At 37.9% G+C, this 17188-nt stretch overlaps 1 protein-coding gene across 1 annotated transcript in view; it reads right to left on the bottom strand.

The window, feature by feature from the left end:
* Positions 1 to 16973, bottom strand: part of CCBE1 (collagen and calcium binding EGF domains 1) — a 376897-nt gene extending 359924 nt beyond the window's left edge. The window contains exons 1-2 of the mRNA XM_044664510.1: positions 16627 to 16973; positions 15872 to 15952 (exon numbers count right to left, since the gene is read on the bottom strand). Of these exons, the coding sequence (XP_044520445.1) occupies positions 15872 to 15952; positions 16627 to 16796 (251 nt within the window). The 5' untranslated portion in view covers positions 16797 to 16973. The remainder of the gene's footprint in view (positions 1 to 15871; positions 15953 to 16626) is intronic.
* Positions 16974 to 17188: the final 215 nt, after the last annotated feature.

Genomic DNA, 17188 nt, shown 5'->3' with positions numbered 1-17188 from the left:
TTCTATACTGGCAGCAATGCAATGATCCAGGACAACTCTGAGGGAATTATGAGAAAGAATGCTATTTACATTCAGAGGAAGAACTGTGGAAGTAGAAACACAGAAGAAAAACAACTGCCTGATCACATGGGTGGATGGGGATATAATTAGGGATATTGACTCAAAATGAACACCCTAATGCAAATATCAATAGTATGGAAATTGGTCTGGATCAATGGCACATATAAAAACCTAGTGGAATTGTGTGTGGGAGGAGGGGAGGGGTAGAATATGAATCCTATAACCATGGAGAAATGTTACAAATTAATAAATTAAATAAAACATCTTGGGAATGGAAGCACTTCCTACCCCAGCTCCTGAAAAAATAAAAATAAATAATTCTTCCTGTCTCCTGGTGTACAACTTCTCTACTAAAAGAGGAGAAGCTGATAATTCTTTCTCACTATCTTTCCACAAAAAAAAATCACCTCTATCTAAAATGTCCCCTATTATTGTTTGTTGTACTGTATTGTTGTATCTTTCTAATCACCTAAGTCAGTGATGACAATCAATTTAGAGACCACATGGTGTGCCTCATGCCCCAGATTGCACATCATGACCCCCCAGACTATGTGCAGTGCCCTGCCCCCTGATCCCAAGAGCCCCCCCACTTTACCCCAGACAGGGGAAGAAAAAGGCAAGGGAATGGCCTGAATGCTCTGCTCAGGGGAGAGAGTAAACACAGAGCATTAGGGAGGCACAATGAAGAGGGAAAAGGGAGCAGCTCCACCAGAGTTTCTCTGCCTTTCTAGTAACTAACTCTGCCAGGGATGGTGCATGTGTCCCACAGAGAAGTCTCTGTGTGCCATCTTTGGCATGTGCACCATAGGTTTGCCATTGCAGACCTAGGTTCACAAACTCAGTATCATCCTCTGTTCTGCCCTTCACCTATTGCTATAAATCCAATCAGTTGCCAAATCTTGTTTCCATTTCCATAGCATCTTTCTAATATCTCTCCATTCATAAAGCTACCACTTTAATTCACAAAAGTATTTTTTGTGTGAGCAAGAACTGAAAATAAAGTAAATACACATTGATTGAGGGATGACCAAATACATGATGGTACATGAATATAATGGAATCTTGCTGTACTATAAGATAGAACATGTATGATGAATAAAAAGAAGCAAAGAAAGGCATGTGAATAAATACAAATTGAAGAAAGTAGAACCAGGAAACCAATAAACACAACAACAATGGAAATGGAAAGAACAACAAAAAACTAACTGCTGTGAAGTCATAATTTAACTTAAAAAAGGACATGAGAATTCATCTTCCTTTTCTCTTTTTGATGATAGTGACTTTTAGTATGGAACACCTCATAAAATGTCAGACTTGATTGATATATTACAGAATTGTCTCTTGCCCTCATTTTTATATTCTTTGGTATAGGGGATCCCTCTCTGAGATGGGAAAAGAAGAGAGACATGTTAGAAAATGCAGATGATATAAGAACAAACTACGTAAGTAAAAATAGTAAAAAATTAAAACAAAAAAAAAAAGAAATGCAGAGGATATAAACAATGGAAGTTCCAAGAATAAATTTTTTTTTAAAAAAGGAATGCTCCTGCAAAAAATGACTTAATCAATCCCAAAATGTCAAAGTTCATGATTAATGTTAAGGGCAGCAACAACAAAAAGAGACTTTGTTAGATATTTTTTACAAAAGAAAAAAGTTTTTTTAAGTAATAAAATAGGATGCATTAGATAAAAAAAAAAATAGAAAAAGGACTACTTGATTAGTGTTTTGCTTCCATGAAAAATAGTAAATGGAATTAAAGGTCAATAAAAGTGAGGAGAAAGGAAGAGTGACAGTTACCCTCAGTGAGCCCATTATGCATCTGCAGTGTCAGTCAAAGATATATGTACCGATGGACCAACTCTATGGGCTTTCCATCCAAATGCATATGAACAGTAGGTGTTCTTCATCCACTTGAGTTTTGCTGTGAAAAGAGATAGTCTAATCTCTTTTGCATTGTTGGAGATCTTATTTAGCAGGTACTACAATGTTCAGGGGTTTGATTCAATCAATGTATCACCTGTGAATGGGAACATCTGAAAGACTTCACTTTTCCTTCCAGTCCAACTATGGGGAATTTCTCTTCTATTTCCCTTTCCATTTAGATTCTGTGATGATCTTCTGTATGATCATGGAAAGGGAAGGGAGCAAGCCTTTATTAAGCCCTTACTATATGCCAGACATTGTTCTCTAAGAACTTTGGAAATATTTTCTCCTTTCATCTTCAAAACAACCATGGAAATTAGATTCTATTATTATCTCCATTTTTCAATTGAGGAATCTGAGGCAGACAGAAGTTAAGATCATACAATTAGTGAATGCCAGAGGCCAGACTCAAACTCAGGTTTTCCTGACTCCAGGCCCAGCACTCTGGACATAGCTGTCTAAGTTGCTGATAATGGACAATTCCTTTCATGAATATACATTTCTCTTATTTGCCTCTGTTCATACTAATCATTAGAGGACCAAGTACTATCTATTATTACATCTTCAAAGAATCTCGTTTGACTTAGCTTACACAGGGCAGATGCCATGATGGAAAAAAAGACTTTAAGATAGTAATTGGATTTACCAAAAATAAACATGGAATCATATTTATAGCCAATTGTCTATCTGTAAAGATACAATCTGCTATATCATCTGTGAAAACCAGCCAGTTCCCTCCTCTAGACATCAGTAAAGATGCCTTTGATATCTACATATACTATTCTCAATTAGATTTTGAAAAATTGGAAGGTAATGATATGGGTTAGCAGTTATCAATAGTTTTACCTTCCTTTCTCATCAGTAATAATATACGTTATTTTTTCTGGGCATTCAGCATCTTTTCCTCTTTCAGATATCATGAGAATCAGTCACTCAATGACTAAAAATTGAAAGATCTCCAACCAGACCTCTATTTTACATATTTAGAGTAATCTAGCTCTTTTACCCATCTTTGTTTTTGAGAGTGCAACTTCTACAGATGTTGGGAACTGTGATATTTGAGTCCAAATGTAATAACTCCATGGCCATTAATAGAGAAAAATATTTTATAAGAAAACTAAATTAATCTTTTCTATTACTTTTTTTCTATTTATAGTCCTTGCAATTTCATCTTTAAATGTTCTTAGTATGATCTTACTTAATTAGTTCATTGTAGCAGATTGGGAACAATGGGTGGAATTGTAGAGACAGGTTTCAGCTCCATGGAAGAAAAAAATGTCCTCACAACTAGAGCTGTCCAAAAGTGAGATGAGCTGGCCCCAGGAGGTAGCAGGCTTCCATTTCCTAGACACCTTGAAGGGGGTGCTAGATGTCCATCTAACAGGGGTTTATGGAGGGGACTCCTGCTTCAGCTAAGTGGTTGGACAATGGAACCTCTGAATTCTATTCCAATACTAAGATTTCATGGTTCTAAGATATGAAGGGAAATATAATTTTTTAAAATATACAAAATTCATCATTCTATTAAAGTCTAGTATAGCTACTAAGTATATGAAGTGACATGGGGTAGCTAGGTGATATAGTACGTAGAGCACTGGCTCATCTCTGGGTTCCAATAGAGCCTCAGACATTTACTAAATGTGTGACTCTGGGCAAGTCCCTTACCCTCTGTCTGCTTTAGTTTCCTCATTTGTAAAATGAGCTGGAGAAGGAAGTGGCAAACCATTCTAGTATCTTTGCCAAGAAAACCCCAAATAGGGTCATGAAGAGTCAGATGTGACTAAATGACAACATATACCAACAGAAATAACTGCTATGTTGGTTGGCTTCATTTCAATGTGTGTTGTTACAAGGAAAAATTTGATGGTGAGAGGGAAAAGGGTGAAAAAAGAAGGAAATAACATTTTTAAAGTTTTTAAATCATGACTATCAGATCCAAATGGATTATTAAGGTAGAAGATAGGTAAATACACTGGTTGCAATCAGGGAAAATAGTGGCCTTCCCCCACCTAGAACATTACACTCAAGCCACTTTCTGAGAGAACACTGGGCTAGGTGAACCACGAGTCTGGCACAGTATGGCAAGTTTAATGATATTAATCTTCCTGGGGAAGGTCATCTAGCACCAACCACTGAATCCTCTGTAACACGGTGATTACTAAAGGCAGGAAGTCCATAATCATTCAATAAATAATCTGGAGGGGTGAAAGGAAGGAAATGACTTCAATGCAAAGAAAAAAGTCATCAATAAAGTCTATTTTTTAAAATCATGATAAGATTCTTGTGATTAGCAGCTGAGTAGTTACTAAGCCCAGAGCTAGGACTGTGGAATCCTACAGAGAACAACTACTAGGCTTCAGAGCTATGACTTAACGAAGAGAAGTCTAGTATCATAGCCACCAATGTGTGGCACATGTGTTGTGAAGACAGTACCAGGAAATATTGGAGGTTGGCTTTAAAGCCATTATCCTTAACTAAAGAACTTGTATATAAATCAACTGAAGCTCTTTCTGGTACTTTAAAATTTTTAAATTCCTAAATGGCTTCATGGAAAAGTAAGGGCCTAGAGCTTGGCAGAAGTGGGACTGCAGATGTTACAGATGCTTACTTTTTTTTTCTTGAAAGAAAAACAAAATAAAAGTGGAATGAAGATCTCTGCTTGTACTCTGAATTCTTAGACATGCCCATTGTTACAGGCAGACTCTTGGGTTCCTCCCAAGCACGGATGGAGACAAAATTCGAAAAGGGAGTCTTGAAGATCACTGAAGTGGTAGCTGCTGACCAAAATATAAACATTCCCTGAAGAAGATAACATCTTCAGATTATTTTTAATCCCCAAGGCTGTCCCTGGTAGGGAGTTCCTTGCCTGTCTCTTTGTTTCATTGGTGGTAATTGTAAAAAAAGTCAACTTACTTTATAGACTAAGATCTGGCAACTGGATACCATCCCAAAAGACCTATTGGTGAGAGTGCTGTCTTTGTGGGGCTGTTCCATGCTGACTTATTTGTAATAACTTCCTATATTTTATTGGAAACTGTCTGTAAAGTGATACCTCAGCTTGCCTTTCACCAACAGCCCCCAACTGCTAACTCTAAACAACTGGGTTCAGTTGAAAAGGAGAGTGGTGGGCTGCCACCCCTCTATTTAAACTGCATCCCTTCCTTCAAAGTTAGCATTAGTATAATAATCAGGTGATAGTGAGCATTAATACAATTATGGTTCAGCCGTGAAGTCAGGCCCACTCTCTTTAGTGGAAGTTATCATTCTTTTCAATCAATTTGACTGAAATCTTTTTCTCCTCTGCCAGAATCCAGCACCTGTAACACATTAGTAATTCAAGTTAAACAGGTCTAACTATGAAACAGTGAGAATAAGAGCAGCTGTCCCACCATGGTACAGTTAATCTCTCCTTTTTCAAAAAGCTTTCCTGTCTCTGGACTAGGAAAAGATAGATGCTCTGGATCCAACCCTAATTCTAATGCACCAGATACATCTTAGTCAAGTGCCATCCTATGCCTATTTAACATTGGTACAAGGATGACATCTTGGAGACTTATAGAGTAAGCCACCATCTATAGAATAAAATATAGGGGATGCTAAAAAATCTCTTTGCCCAAAATTATCTCTTTTTGTTGGTCTTGTCTCAATATTCTCCTCAACATGTTTTGAGGATATAACTATACATTCAGTAATACTTGGCCCACATGGAATGATTCAAAATAGGTATAACTGTTGTTGTCTGTCATAATTGAAATGCTAAGTGCTGATTTGAATTCTCTCTCCCTCTTTCCTCCACTTTCTCTCTCTTCCATTTTCTCCTCTCCTTTTCTCAATTCCTCTGTCTCTGTCTCTATCTCTGTCACACACACACATACACACACACACACACACACACACACACACACAGAAAATTCTCTTGGGGAGATCACCTCCTTTAAATGTATACTCTCAAGACAAGTTGTACAAAAACCACCAAAAATATCATTTACTTTCTCTCACTTTTCCTATATGTATTTTGAAATATAATTATTATTAGATTTCCTTCCTATGATATATTAGGAAACATTTTCTTATTATAATCTATTATAAAATTCACAACTATACTAAACCAAAAGTATGACTTTATATCATTGTATATTGCCCCCAATCACCAAAGCATTGTCTATTAATTCAACTGATCATTACCAATATATTTTAATGATATTTTATTTTCCCCCAATTACATTTAAAACCAATTTTTAGCATTCATTTTTTTAAGTTTTGAGTTCCAAATTCTCTTCCTTTTCCCCATTTTTCATTTCCTCCCCCAGAAGGTAAGAAATCTGATCATAGATTTTACATGTACCAAAATGTAAATTATCTTTCCATATTTTATCAATATACTTAATTGGGGTTTTTCCTTTTTCTTTTTGTTCTATGTTATAGTAAATTTGCTTTTAAATTATTAGTTTCTAAGCTAAACTTGTGCTTTCCATCTGCTTATGCCACTTTCAACTGAATGACCTATTAGGACTTTAAGTTCCAAGTATATATCTTTATGGCAATATCACAGACTCCCATATTCTCATGGGAACCCAGCTGTAGCATTTCAAAGGAAAGTGGGATTGTTAGATTCCATTCCAGTTGCCCATGAGAATAGAGGCTACCTCATAAGCAAGAGTGAAAAATTTCTAAAGCATCCCCAAAAAAAGAAAATGTAAGAAATCGGATCATCATTTATTTGTAAGCTATCTGAAATCTGCTCAACACTAAAGAATACGAAAAAAATCTGTAGTCAAAGGAGCTGTTTTAATCCTGACTCTGACACTTACTACCTCTGTGGCTTGGTGGTAATCACTTTACCCATTTGGGCCTCAGTTTCTTCATTTGTAAAATGAGAGGATTGGGCTAGATGATTTCTAAGATTGCTTCCTACTGTAAATATGGAAATCTATGATTCTAATAGAATTAAAGCAGCTAAATCACCAAATACATTAAAATTTGTCTCACTTCTTCCATAGGTCACATGGATGATAAATTTATCCCTTGAAAGAAGCTTTGAGATCATCCAATGTAACTTTACTCTTTTATAGGGGGTGAGAGGATTGAATACCAAAGAAGTGACATGATTTGGCCTGTAGCAGACAGGTCGTAAGGAGCAGAAATAGGCATCAAACCAAGGTCCAAATCTATGACTTTTTCCACAATACCATATCACACCTCCATGAAGCCTCTCCTGGACACTCCAGCCCTCAATGATATCCCTTTTCTTTGATCTCCTGTTCAACACAATTTAGCACTTATGCATAATGCAGCCTGTTATTTGTTATGTTTTGGTCTTATCTCAGCACCAAGATATAAGACCCTAGAGGTCAGAGACCAAAATCATTTATTAAATCATGCTCGTTAATCTGAAAGAGTAATGATAAAAGGTAAAATGATATTCCATAAAAAAAAAAACAGGTAGCTTTTTTGGGAAGTTCTATTTTTTAAGTGGGTATATTTTTAATCACTGTACATGGGGATCATTTAAACATTTAACATAGGTCACTCAAGAAATAAGAGAAATGAAGGTAACTGGCTTATTTAATTGAAAGAGAAAAGGAAAACAGACTCCAAAATCCCATGAGAATATGGGATCCTATGCAATATTCTCACAAAAAGGTTTACTTAGAACCTAAAGTCCCAGGAGGTCACTTAGTTAAATGAGGGAGACTGAAAACATCAATTTAGCTTAGAAAATAACAACATATTTTTCTTTCACAACATAACTAATGTGGAAATATATTTTGCTTGACCATACACACACACACACACACACACACAGAGACATATATAATTGTTTTCCTTCTCAATAAGGAGGAGGAGAGGAAAGATGGGAGAGAATTTGGAATGTAAAATTATAAAAAATGAAAGTTTTAAATTATTTTTACATGTAATTGGAAAAATAAAATATAAAAAATTTTAAAGAAAATAAAATAATAGCAAATTTACTTTAACAGAAAAAAAGGAAATGAGAAAAAAAACCACATAAAGCCTTTGACTTAAGCTGCAGAAGTAGGGAAATAGAATCAAATTCTAGGAAAGCTCTATTATCCATTAAGAAAGTAACTTCATAATATGCCCTTTTACTTGGTCTGGCTATGATAAATTCAGAGCCCACAAAGACTAAACACCAAGAAATCTTATTTTGTGTGTGTGTCATATACTCCTTTAGACAACCTGGTGAAGCTTTCCTACTTGTTCTCAAAATAAATTTTTAAATGCATAAAATAAAATACAAAGGAATACAAAGAAAAACAATTATATTGAAATGCAGTTATCAACATTAGAAAAGAAATCAGTTCATGGACCCTGGTTAAGAACTCTTGCTATATATCAAGTCACTAATGTCTTCACTAAGAAATATGTATGAATGTGTGCAACCACGTCAGAATCCCTATCTTGTTTTCTAGTTTCAGAATTACATATTTGTTCAATTGGATTTACTCATTTGTTAATCAAATATTTATTATGCTTCATATTAAGCACCATGAGACATACTATACTGATAAAGAATCATTAGAAAGCATTAGACTAGGGGCAGCTAGGTAGCTCAGTGGATAGAAAGTCAGGCATAGAGCTGGGTTCAAATCTGGTCTCAGATACTTCCTAGCTGAGTGACCTTGGGCAAGTCACTTGAACCCAACTGCCTAGCCTTTACCACTCTTCTGCTTTGGAATCAATATTTAATATTGATTCTAAGACAAAAGATAAAAGTTTAAAAAGAAGAAGGAAGAGGAGGAGGAAGAGGAGGCTTAGGACAAGCTTGGCCCTCAAGGAGCTTAAATTCTAGTTGAAATTACAAAATATACACCTAGTCCCATTAGGACTGCTACTCAGAGGGAAAAGTGGAAAAGAGAGGTAGAGAGAAGTCTACAACATAAGAAACAGCTATTTGGCTAAGTTACATGTTCTTTCTAGAACAAGATTACCAGACAAACTCAGCTATGTTAACAAAAGGTATGAATTATGCAGTGAAGAAAGCATGAGATTTGGAGATAGAAGATTGGTGTTACAATCCTGGCCTTTACATTAACTGGTTAGAGGAAAACATTTAAGTTCTTTGAGTTTTAGTTTCCTAATTCTTAAAATGAGGATATTAATGTTCCAACTACTTATCACTCAGGATTGTAAGGAAAATGCTACCTTAAAGCATTATATAAATATGTGAGAAGTTATTATTATTATTATCTGGCCACACTATAACCCTACTGTGTAACCATCTATCCAGAAGTTCTTGGTAGATTATGGACACAGAACAAGAAACTGATGGAGGGAAAGGATTTAGGATTGGGAGAGTAAGATGTAGGGGGAAGGAAGGAAAGAAAAAGAAATCAGTTTATAGGCTTTTAAAAAGCAGGGACTCTTGGTAGTAAAAGTTTTGTAGAATGGTAAACATTTGTCATGGACCTGTGGCTAGGAAACAATACCCTAAAACTGGTCCACACATTCACCAGTCTTTAACCCATTTTCTATAACAAGAAGTGAAATTTTATCTTTAGGTACTTTCTCTCCAACAAGCTCAAAATGACTTCAAAAGATTCACAGGATATAAGCACTGGAAGGGACTTGACTAGTCATCAGTCTAGCTTCTTCATTTAATAGATGAAGAATCTGAGACATGGAAAGGACTTGTACAAAATTGACTCACTTGAATTCAAAACTCTTTCCCAAAATATCATTGAATAAATAGTAAGATTCTCTCTGCAAAGGTGCTGCCCAAATTACCTAAGCCTACCTTAAGTATAACCTAGAGATTGAAGTGTCTAATATCACTGAACCTTGCCTCTTAACCTAATGTGGTACAATGATTAATTTCTTTTTCATTTTCAGAGATCTCTGGACTCTGCTGAGACCCTTTCTGAAATACTTTGCACTTTATCTTATGTGAATTTCTGCTCTATAGGATCAGTATAAAGACAGTTACCTACAAACCCAACCCAAAATCCTTTACATAGCACCTTAAAGTTTGCACATTTTATACATTATCTCATTGATACTCAAAACAACACTGTGAAGTAAGTGCTACCATAATTATTCCCATTTTACAAATTAAAAACCAAGACAGAAGTTGTGACTTATCCAGGTTCACATAGCTAGTAAGTATCCAACTGTTCCTGATTCCAAGTCCAATACTCTTTAAACTCTTACCTTTTGTCTTATATTCAATACTAAATATCAATTCTAATGCAGAAGAGCAGTAAGAGCTAAGCAACTTGCCCAGTATCAAAAAGTTAGGAAGTACCTAAATACAGATTTGAACCCAGGTCCTCCCAACTTCAAGCCTGGTACTCTATCCACTGTGCTACCTTATTGTTTCTTCAACATTCTTTTTCATCGTACCATTTACCTGCCTAAGTGTTTTTTAAAAGCACTTAATTTTTGTGGTATCTGATGGTGATGGAATACTATTGTGTTGAAAAGAATAATGAACTGGAGGAATTCCATGTGAACTGGAAAGACCTCCAGGAACTGATGCAGAGTGAAAGGAGCAGAACCAGGAGAACATTGTACACAGAGACCAATACACTGTGGTAAAATCAAATGTAATGGACTTCTCTACTAGCAGCAATGCAATGACCCAGGACAATTCAGAGGAATTTATGAGAAAGAAAGCTATCCACATCCAGAGAAAGAACTGTGGGAATGGAAATGCATTAGAAAAATATGTGATCAACCTAATGTGATGGTGATATGATTGGGGTTTTGATGTTAAAGGATCACGATACTGCAGATATGAATAACATGGAAATAGGTTTTGAACAATGATACATGTATAACCCAGTGAAATTGCTTGTCAGATTCAGGAGGGGGTGGGAAAAGGGGGGGTCATGAATCCTATAACCAAGGAAAAATATTCTAAATTTAAAAAGGGGGGAAAGCATTTAATTGTGTAAGCTTAAGTTGAAATAGAATTTGAATGTGTCTTTTTATGTATCATGGACCTCTTTGGCAGGCTGATGAAGACTGTGGATAACTTCTCAGAGTAATGTGCATAAATGTATGCATTAAAATTTATGCATTTGTATTTTCTTAATTTACTATATGAATTGAAAATGTATGCATAAATATTTATGCATTAAATGGATAAGTAAAATAGTATTACAAAAGAAACTAATTCTATTGGAATACAATTATCAAAATGTTTTGTGAAAGCAAGTTTATACACTCCAGGTTAAAACCATTGTCTTAGGGGCAGCAGGGTAGCTCAGTGGATTGAGAGTCAGGCCTAGAGACGGGAGGTCCCAGGTTCAAATCCAGCCTCAGACACTTCCCAGCTGTGACCCTGGGCAACTCACTTGACCCCCAATGCCCACCCTTATCACTCTTCCACCTATAAGCCAATACACAGAAGTTAAGGGTTTAAAAAAAAAGAAAAGGAAAAAAAATATTACTTTGGGGGTAGTTAGGTGGCTCTGTGAATAGAGAGTCAGTTCTGGAGACAGTTCAAATTTGGGTTCAAATCTGGCCTCAGAAATTTCCTATCTATGTGACCCTGGGCAAGTCATTTAACCCTCATTGCTTAGCCCTTACTGGTCTTCTGCCTTAGCACCAATACACAGTATTGAATCTAAGATAGATGGGTTTAAAAAAATTGCTTTAGAATTAAAGAAATTGGCACATAAAGGAGGAAAAAATAAACTATATCATGGCCATGCAACAATCCTTCATCCTCAATTAGAAAAGATGGTACGTATTAAGGAGAAAGTCTTAAAAGGTATCTACAAAGACCCCTATTACTTTGTGGTAATCCAGATGATATTCCCAAGCCAGAACTCCTCCTCTATTATCTTTAATTTGTCCTTACTCTTTAAAAAAAACTATTAATTTGCCATACCTTTTTAAAGAAATTTCTTTAGATTAGCATTTAATAGAGTGATGCATATCTATATGCCTATTGATTGATCAGATTACTTAAATTGCTTTTACTCTTAAAAAAAAGAATAAAACCTACAACATTTGCTGAGGCATCTCATAAAAGAAAACACAAGCTCTTAAGCACTTTCTGTAAAGGAGGCTATGAAATCAAAGCTACCGTTTACGTAGTCCTTTCCATAGACCATCTTATTTGAACTGCACAATAACTCTGTGAGATAAGTACTACAGGTATTGTTATCCTCATTTCACTGTTGCTCAAATAAATCATCATTCTTCAATAGTCATCTGCTAAAAAATATAAGAGATAGAATTCCACCCTGATTGCATGACCACTAAGTGTAGCACTTTCTACAATGTCCCACTGTGTCTCTTCTTATATGTCAGTTTAATAAATGAAATCAATTCAGAAGAGCAATAAACCACCAGTGGCTTTTAAAATATGACATATTTTCTCTGCTATAGAATTTGACATTCAGGAGCTTTAAAGAGAGGCAAATTATACTAAGTCTATACAAATCACATGTCATTGGAACATTCTTTACTGAAGTAGTATGGGGGAAATGTTCTTTCTCCATTAATTTCTTTTAAAAAATATCTTTAATAAAATTCAATGTCCTGAGCATTAACATTGGCCAATGAAAAGAACCTAGTGCTAGAAGTCTTAGTTATAATTTTCTTTGCCACTAACTGGTTGATTCTGGATAAGTCACTTAATCATTTTTTCCCTCAGTTCCCTCATTGTCTATCAAATGGAGACAGTATCTTTCTTACCTCTCCCACAGGGCTGTGGGGAGGAGAAAATGAGTCTAAAGATTATGTGTAAGATGAGTAAAAAGCAAGAAGCAAGGGCAGCTAACTAGCTCAGTCGATACTGCTCTTCTGCCTTGGAACTGATATCAATTCTAAGACAGAAGCTAAGGGTTCAAAAAGAATAAAAAAATAAACTAAAAAGCAAGATGTGTTGTACAAATGTATTATCATTTTGTCATAACTGTATTATAAGAATGTAAGCTCCTTGAGGGTAAGAATTATTTTGTTATTCATTTATCCCTAGGTCCCCTTATATCTGGTAAGCACTTAATAAAAATTTCTTAAATTGACCTGAATTAGTAAATTCTTAGAATTGTAAAAAAAAGAACAAAAGTTAGAAATTATGAATATAAGGAATTCAGAGTAACATGGACAGAGTTTTTATGATGAAGCAAAATCAGAAGAACAATGAACAAAATAACTATTACAATGTAAATGAAAAGGTCACCAAGGAAGTTGTCTTCTAAGTAACTGAAAAACTAATAAATAGTACTGGGCAACTGGGAGCATAATGGAACATGCTCTTCTCTTTTCTTAGCAGAACAGGGGATGACACAAGAGCACAGAATATTGAAGATAGGGTCAGGTCCTGTCTTTGTGTCAGTTGTTTTTGTTTAGTTGTTTTTCTTTTTAAAAAGAAGGGTTCACAGGGGGAGCTGGGTAGCTCAGTGGATTGAGAGCCAGGCCTAGAGACGGAGGTCCTAGGTTCAAATCCGGCCTCAGACACTTCCCAGCTGTGTGACCCTGGGCAAGTCACTTGACCCCCATTGCCTACCCTTACTACTCTTCCACCTATAAGTCAATACACAGAAGTTAAGGGTTTAAAAAAAAAAGTATATATATGTATATATAAAGAAGGGTTCACAGCAAAGGAAAATAACAAATGTTGGAGGGGATATGGCAAAATTGGCACACTAAATTGATCCAACCATTCTGGAACTATGCCCTTTGATCCAGCCATACCACTTCTGGGTTTATCCCCAAAGAGATAATAAGGAAAAAGATTAGTACAAAAATATTTATAACCATGCTCTTCATGGTGGCAAAAAAATTGGAAAATGAGGGGATACCCTTCGATTGGAGAATGCCTGAACAAATTGTGGTATTTGTTGGTGATGGAGAACTATTGTGCTAAAAGGAATAATGAACTGGAGGAATTCCGTGTGAACTGGAAAAACCTTGTGGCACTGATGCAGAGCAAAAGGATCAGAACAAGAAGAACCTTATACATAGAGATAGATACACAGTGGCACAATGGAATGTAATAGACTTCTGTACTAGCAGCAATGCAATGACCCAGGACAATTCTGAGAGACTTATGAGAAAGAATGCTATCCACATCCAGAGAAAGAACTGTGGGAGTAGAAACACAGAAGAAAAACAACTGCTTGATCACATGGTTCAACTGGGGATATGATTGGGGATGTAGATTTCAAATGATCACTCTAGGGCTAATATTAATAATATGGAAATAGGTCTTGATCAACAACACATATAAAACCCAGTAGAATTGCTCATTGGCTATGGGAGAGGAGTAGGAGATGGGAAGGGAAAGAACATGAATCATGGAACCATGTAAAAAAAAATATTCTTAAATAAATAAATAAATAAACTTAATAAAAAATAAATAAAAAGGAATGTTCAACGGGGAACTGGAAACAACTAATATTCCAAAATGCTAACAACAACAATAACCAAAGGGACAAGAATCTAATAGAGGATCAAAGAGAAGATAAAAGAAGATAGGCAATACACATAGCCTGTCACTTCTATATTAAGTTAACATTCTATGTCCGGATTTAGAAAATATAAATATGCCCTTCCTTCCACATCCCTTTAGTGTTCTGCTACTTGGTCTCTCTTGTCATTCATATATTCTGTCTTTCCTACTAGACTGTAAGCCTCCCAAAGACAAGTGTCATGTCTTATGCCTTTCTTGCATTCTAATCCCAATATTAAACATAGTGTCCTACATTTACTTATTAACTAGTCTCTAGATAAATATTCCACAGTGTTTGTTTGGTCTTATCATGAAAAGATATCCTCCTTCATAACCACTGTCTTGCTAAGTATTTTTTCTCCTCCCCCAATAAAAGCATCCATGGAGCATTAGCTCTTCTACTGGGGTGGGGTGTGGAGGGAGCAGTATCTTTCATTCCCAAAAGGCTGTGGTCTAGAAGGCAGATATTCAGACCCTAACTCTCCAGTGGACATGTGGCAGATTTCACTGCAATCTGCAGCATTTCAGGACCTCTAATTTCTGCATAAGAATGCTGAACTAGGCTAGATTCTCCAAGTCAAAGTAATTTTATTTCTCTTCTCTTAGCAGCAGGTCCACGGTCACAAAACTTAGAGTTTCATTGACAATCAAATGACTCTTAACAAGGAAATATAATCAGAGACTGCTAATTCTTACTTCTACAGACTAGGCTCTTTCCATTTCCAATACCCTAAACAGAGACAACCTCTCCCCCTCAATCTTTCTAGTCAATGAACTGCTTCTCCTCTTGCTATTTCAAAAATCCTGAAGTTTTCCAGATTCATCCAACACACACAGCAATCCATAGTCCTGTTGCTTCCCATCCCCCAACACACAGACTCCTTCCTAACCCATCACCTTGTTCTCAGAGGCAGAGACAGCGATCGAGGCTGTCCCAGCGGGGGAGAGGGTCAAGAGACAGCCAAGTGCCTAGTATTTTCCCTTTGTTGACTTTGGATTTTCAAAACAAAACAGCAAATGCTCAAGCAGCCATTCATCTTCCCAGTGCCCCAGTGTTTACATTCAAAGCCCAAATCAACTTTCCTTCATAAACTTTCAACCTTCTCCTTCTTCCTCCCGGGCTTGGGCCCCCACCTCTACCACACACAAATATGCTGGATAGCGATAAACACTCGGGATGGGATCTTGATAGGCGCTAGCCCCAGTAGTCCAATTGGTGGCTTGACGTTGGCTCCCTCCCCGCCCCACCAACCCAGCCTCGCAGATAAACACCACAGGAAACTATTCACAGAGGTGAGCTCGCCATCAACTGTTTGCTTATTCCAAGCGACACACAACACAATCACGACATTCTGGGTCTCTCCTTCACACTAACCACCTCCAATTCTCCTTTACCTGGTCTTCTTTCCACCCCACAGTCTTAGTCAGCGAAAAGTCTCTGGTAAACGCAGTCTTACCTAAAACACGTGGTGAGCTCGCCCGTAGGTTTCAAACAGGGATACTTGGTGGTCGCTATCTTGTTCTCTGAACAGACCTCTCTGGAAGAAAATTGAAAGGAACATCCTGCTTTAGTTTGGGCCAGGAGATGTTCAGGGAATTTCAGTGTAACGAGGAATGAGGGCAGGCCAGGAGGATCCCCTATACCTAAAGGATTTCATTTCACAGGATTTCGAGCTGGAAGGGACCTTGGAGGTAACTCAGTTCGCCCCTCTAGTTTTGTGGATGAAGAAACCGTAGGGTATCTTATTAACACTGTCAGGGGCAGAGGCTGTGGGAAGAGCTGAGATGAGAGGACTGGAGTTTGAATGGGAGCTCTGTTACTTACTAGCTGTGTGTCCCTGGGCAAGTCCTTTATCTGTAAAACGATGGAGGTGGAAATAGGGGACCTCTAAGGTTCTCTCTAGATCTAAATCTTTGGTCCTTTGAACCAGCGCGCTGACAGGATCGCAAACTGGTTTTGAGCGGGTATAAAGTCCGTCCCCCTCAGCGCGGAGGGAATACAGACTCGGGAGTGGAGCACACTCAGAATCGGGGTGCTGGGTGCACAGTCCTCACCCACTGCATCAGGGGAGTGCAGGCTCGGACCACTTGGGACCGGGTTCAGAGCGGGGCACTGTAGTAACCGCCACCAGTGATAGAAGCACTGCCCACTTTTTCTGTCTATGCCCGTCCTAGAGCTTTGAGAAATTCCAGCGAGGGGGGCAAGGCTCACCTGTCGCTGTCCTCAAACTCCTCTCTGTAGGTCCAGGTGTGTCCTAACGCCAAGAGGAGAAGCAGAGGACCCAGGCTTCTGCCCAACTGGCTCTTCGCCCCTCCTCTCCCGCTCGGCGGAGAAGGCGGCAGCGGCTGCGGCAACGGCAGCGGCAGCAGCGGCAGCACCATCGGGCAAACTCTCGGGTTGTTCCCCCTCGGCGCCCAGGCTCTCGCTCTTTCTCTCTCTCCTTGCAGCCTCTCTTTTCTCCACCTCTTTTTCCTTTCTTCCTTTTCCCCCTCTCCCTCCGGCAGGGGGCGCGGGAGAGCAGGGGTGCTTGCACCACCTGCCCAGGGCGCTCTGGGGGCTTTGCGTGTCAAAAGGGGAGTCCAACTTCAAAGACGAGACTGCGGGAAAGAGAAGAAATGCCCGAATTAGGGGCTCAGTAGTGCCTCCGACCCTCCCGGGACAGCCAAGACCTGGGATGGGAAGTGCAAACTCAAAGGCAGACCAGGGAATTTGGGGTCTGGAAGTGGGGACTGGAAAAGGAAAGCGTGTCCCGGTTACTAAGAGACCGTGCGTG

The sequence above is a fragment of the Gracilinanus agilis genome, chromosome 1, assembly GCF_016433145.1.
Source record: "Gracilinanus agilis isolate LMUSP501 chromosome 1, AgileGrace, whole genome shotgun sequence".
Classification (NCBI taxonomy): domain Eukaryota; kingdom Metazoa; phylum Chordata; class Mammalia; order Didelphimorphia; family Didelphidae; genus Gracilinanus; species Gracilinanus agilis.
This window is presented reverse-complemented; position numbering and strand designations above follow the sequence as displayed.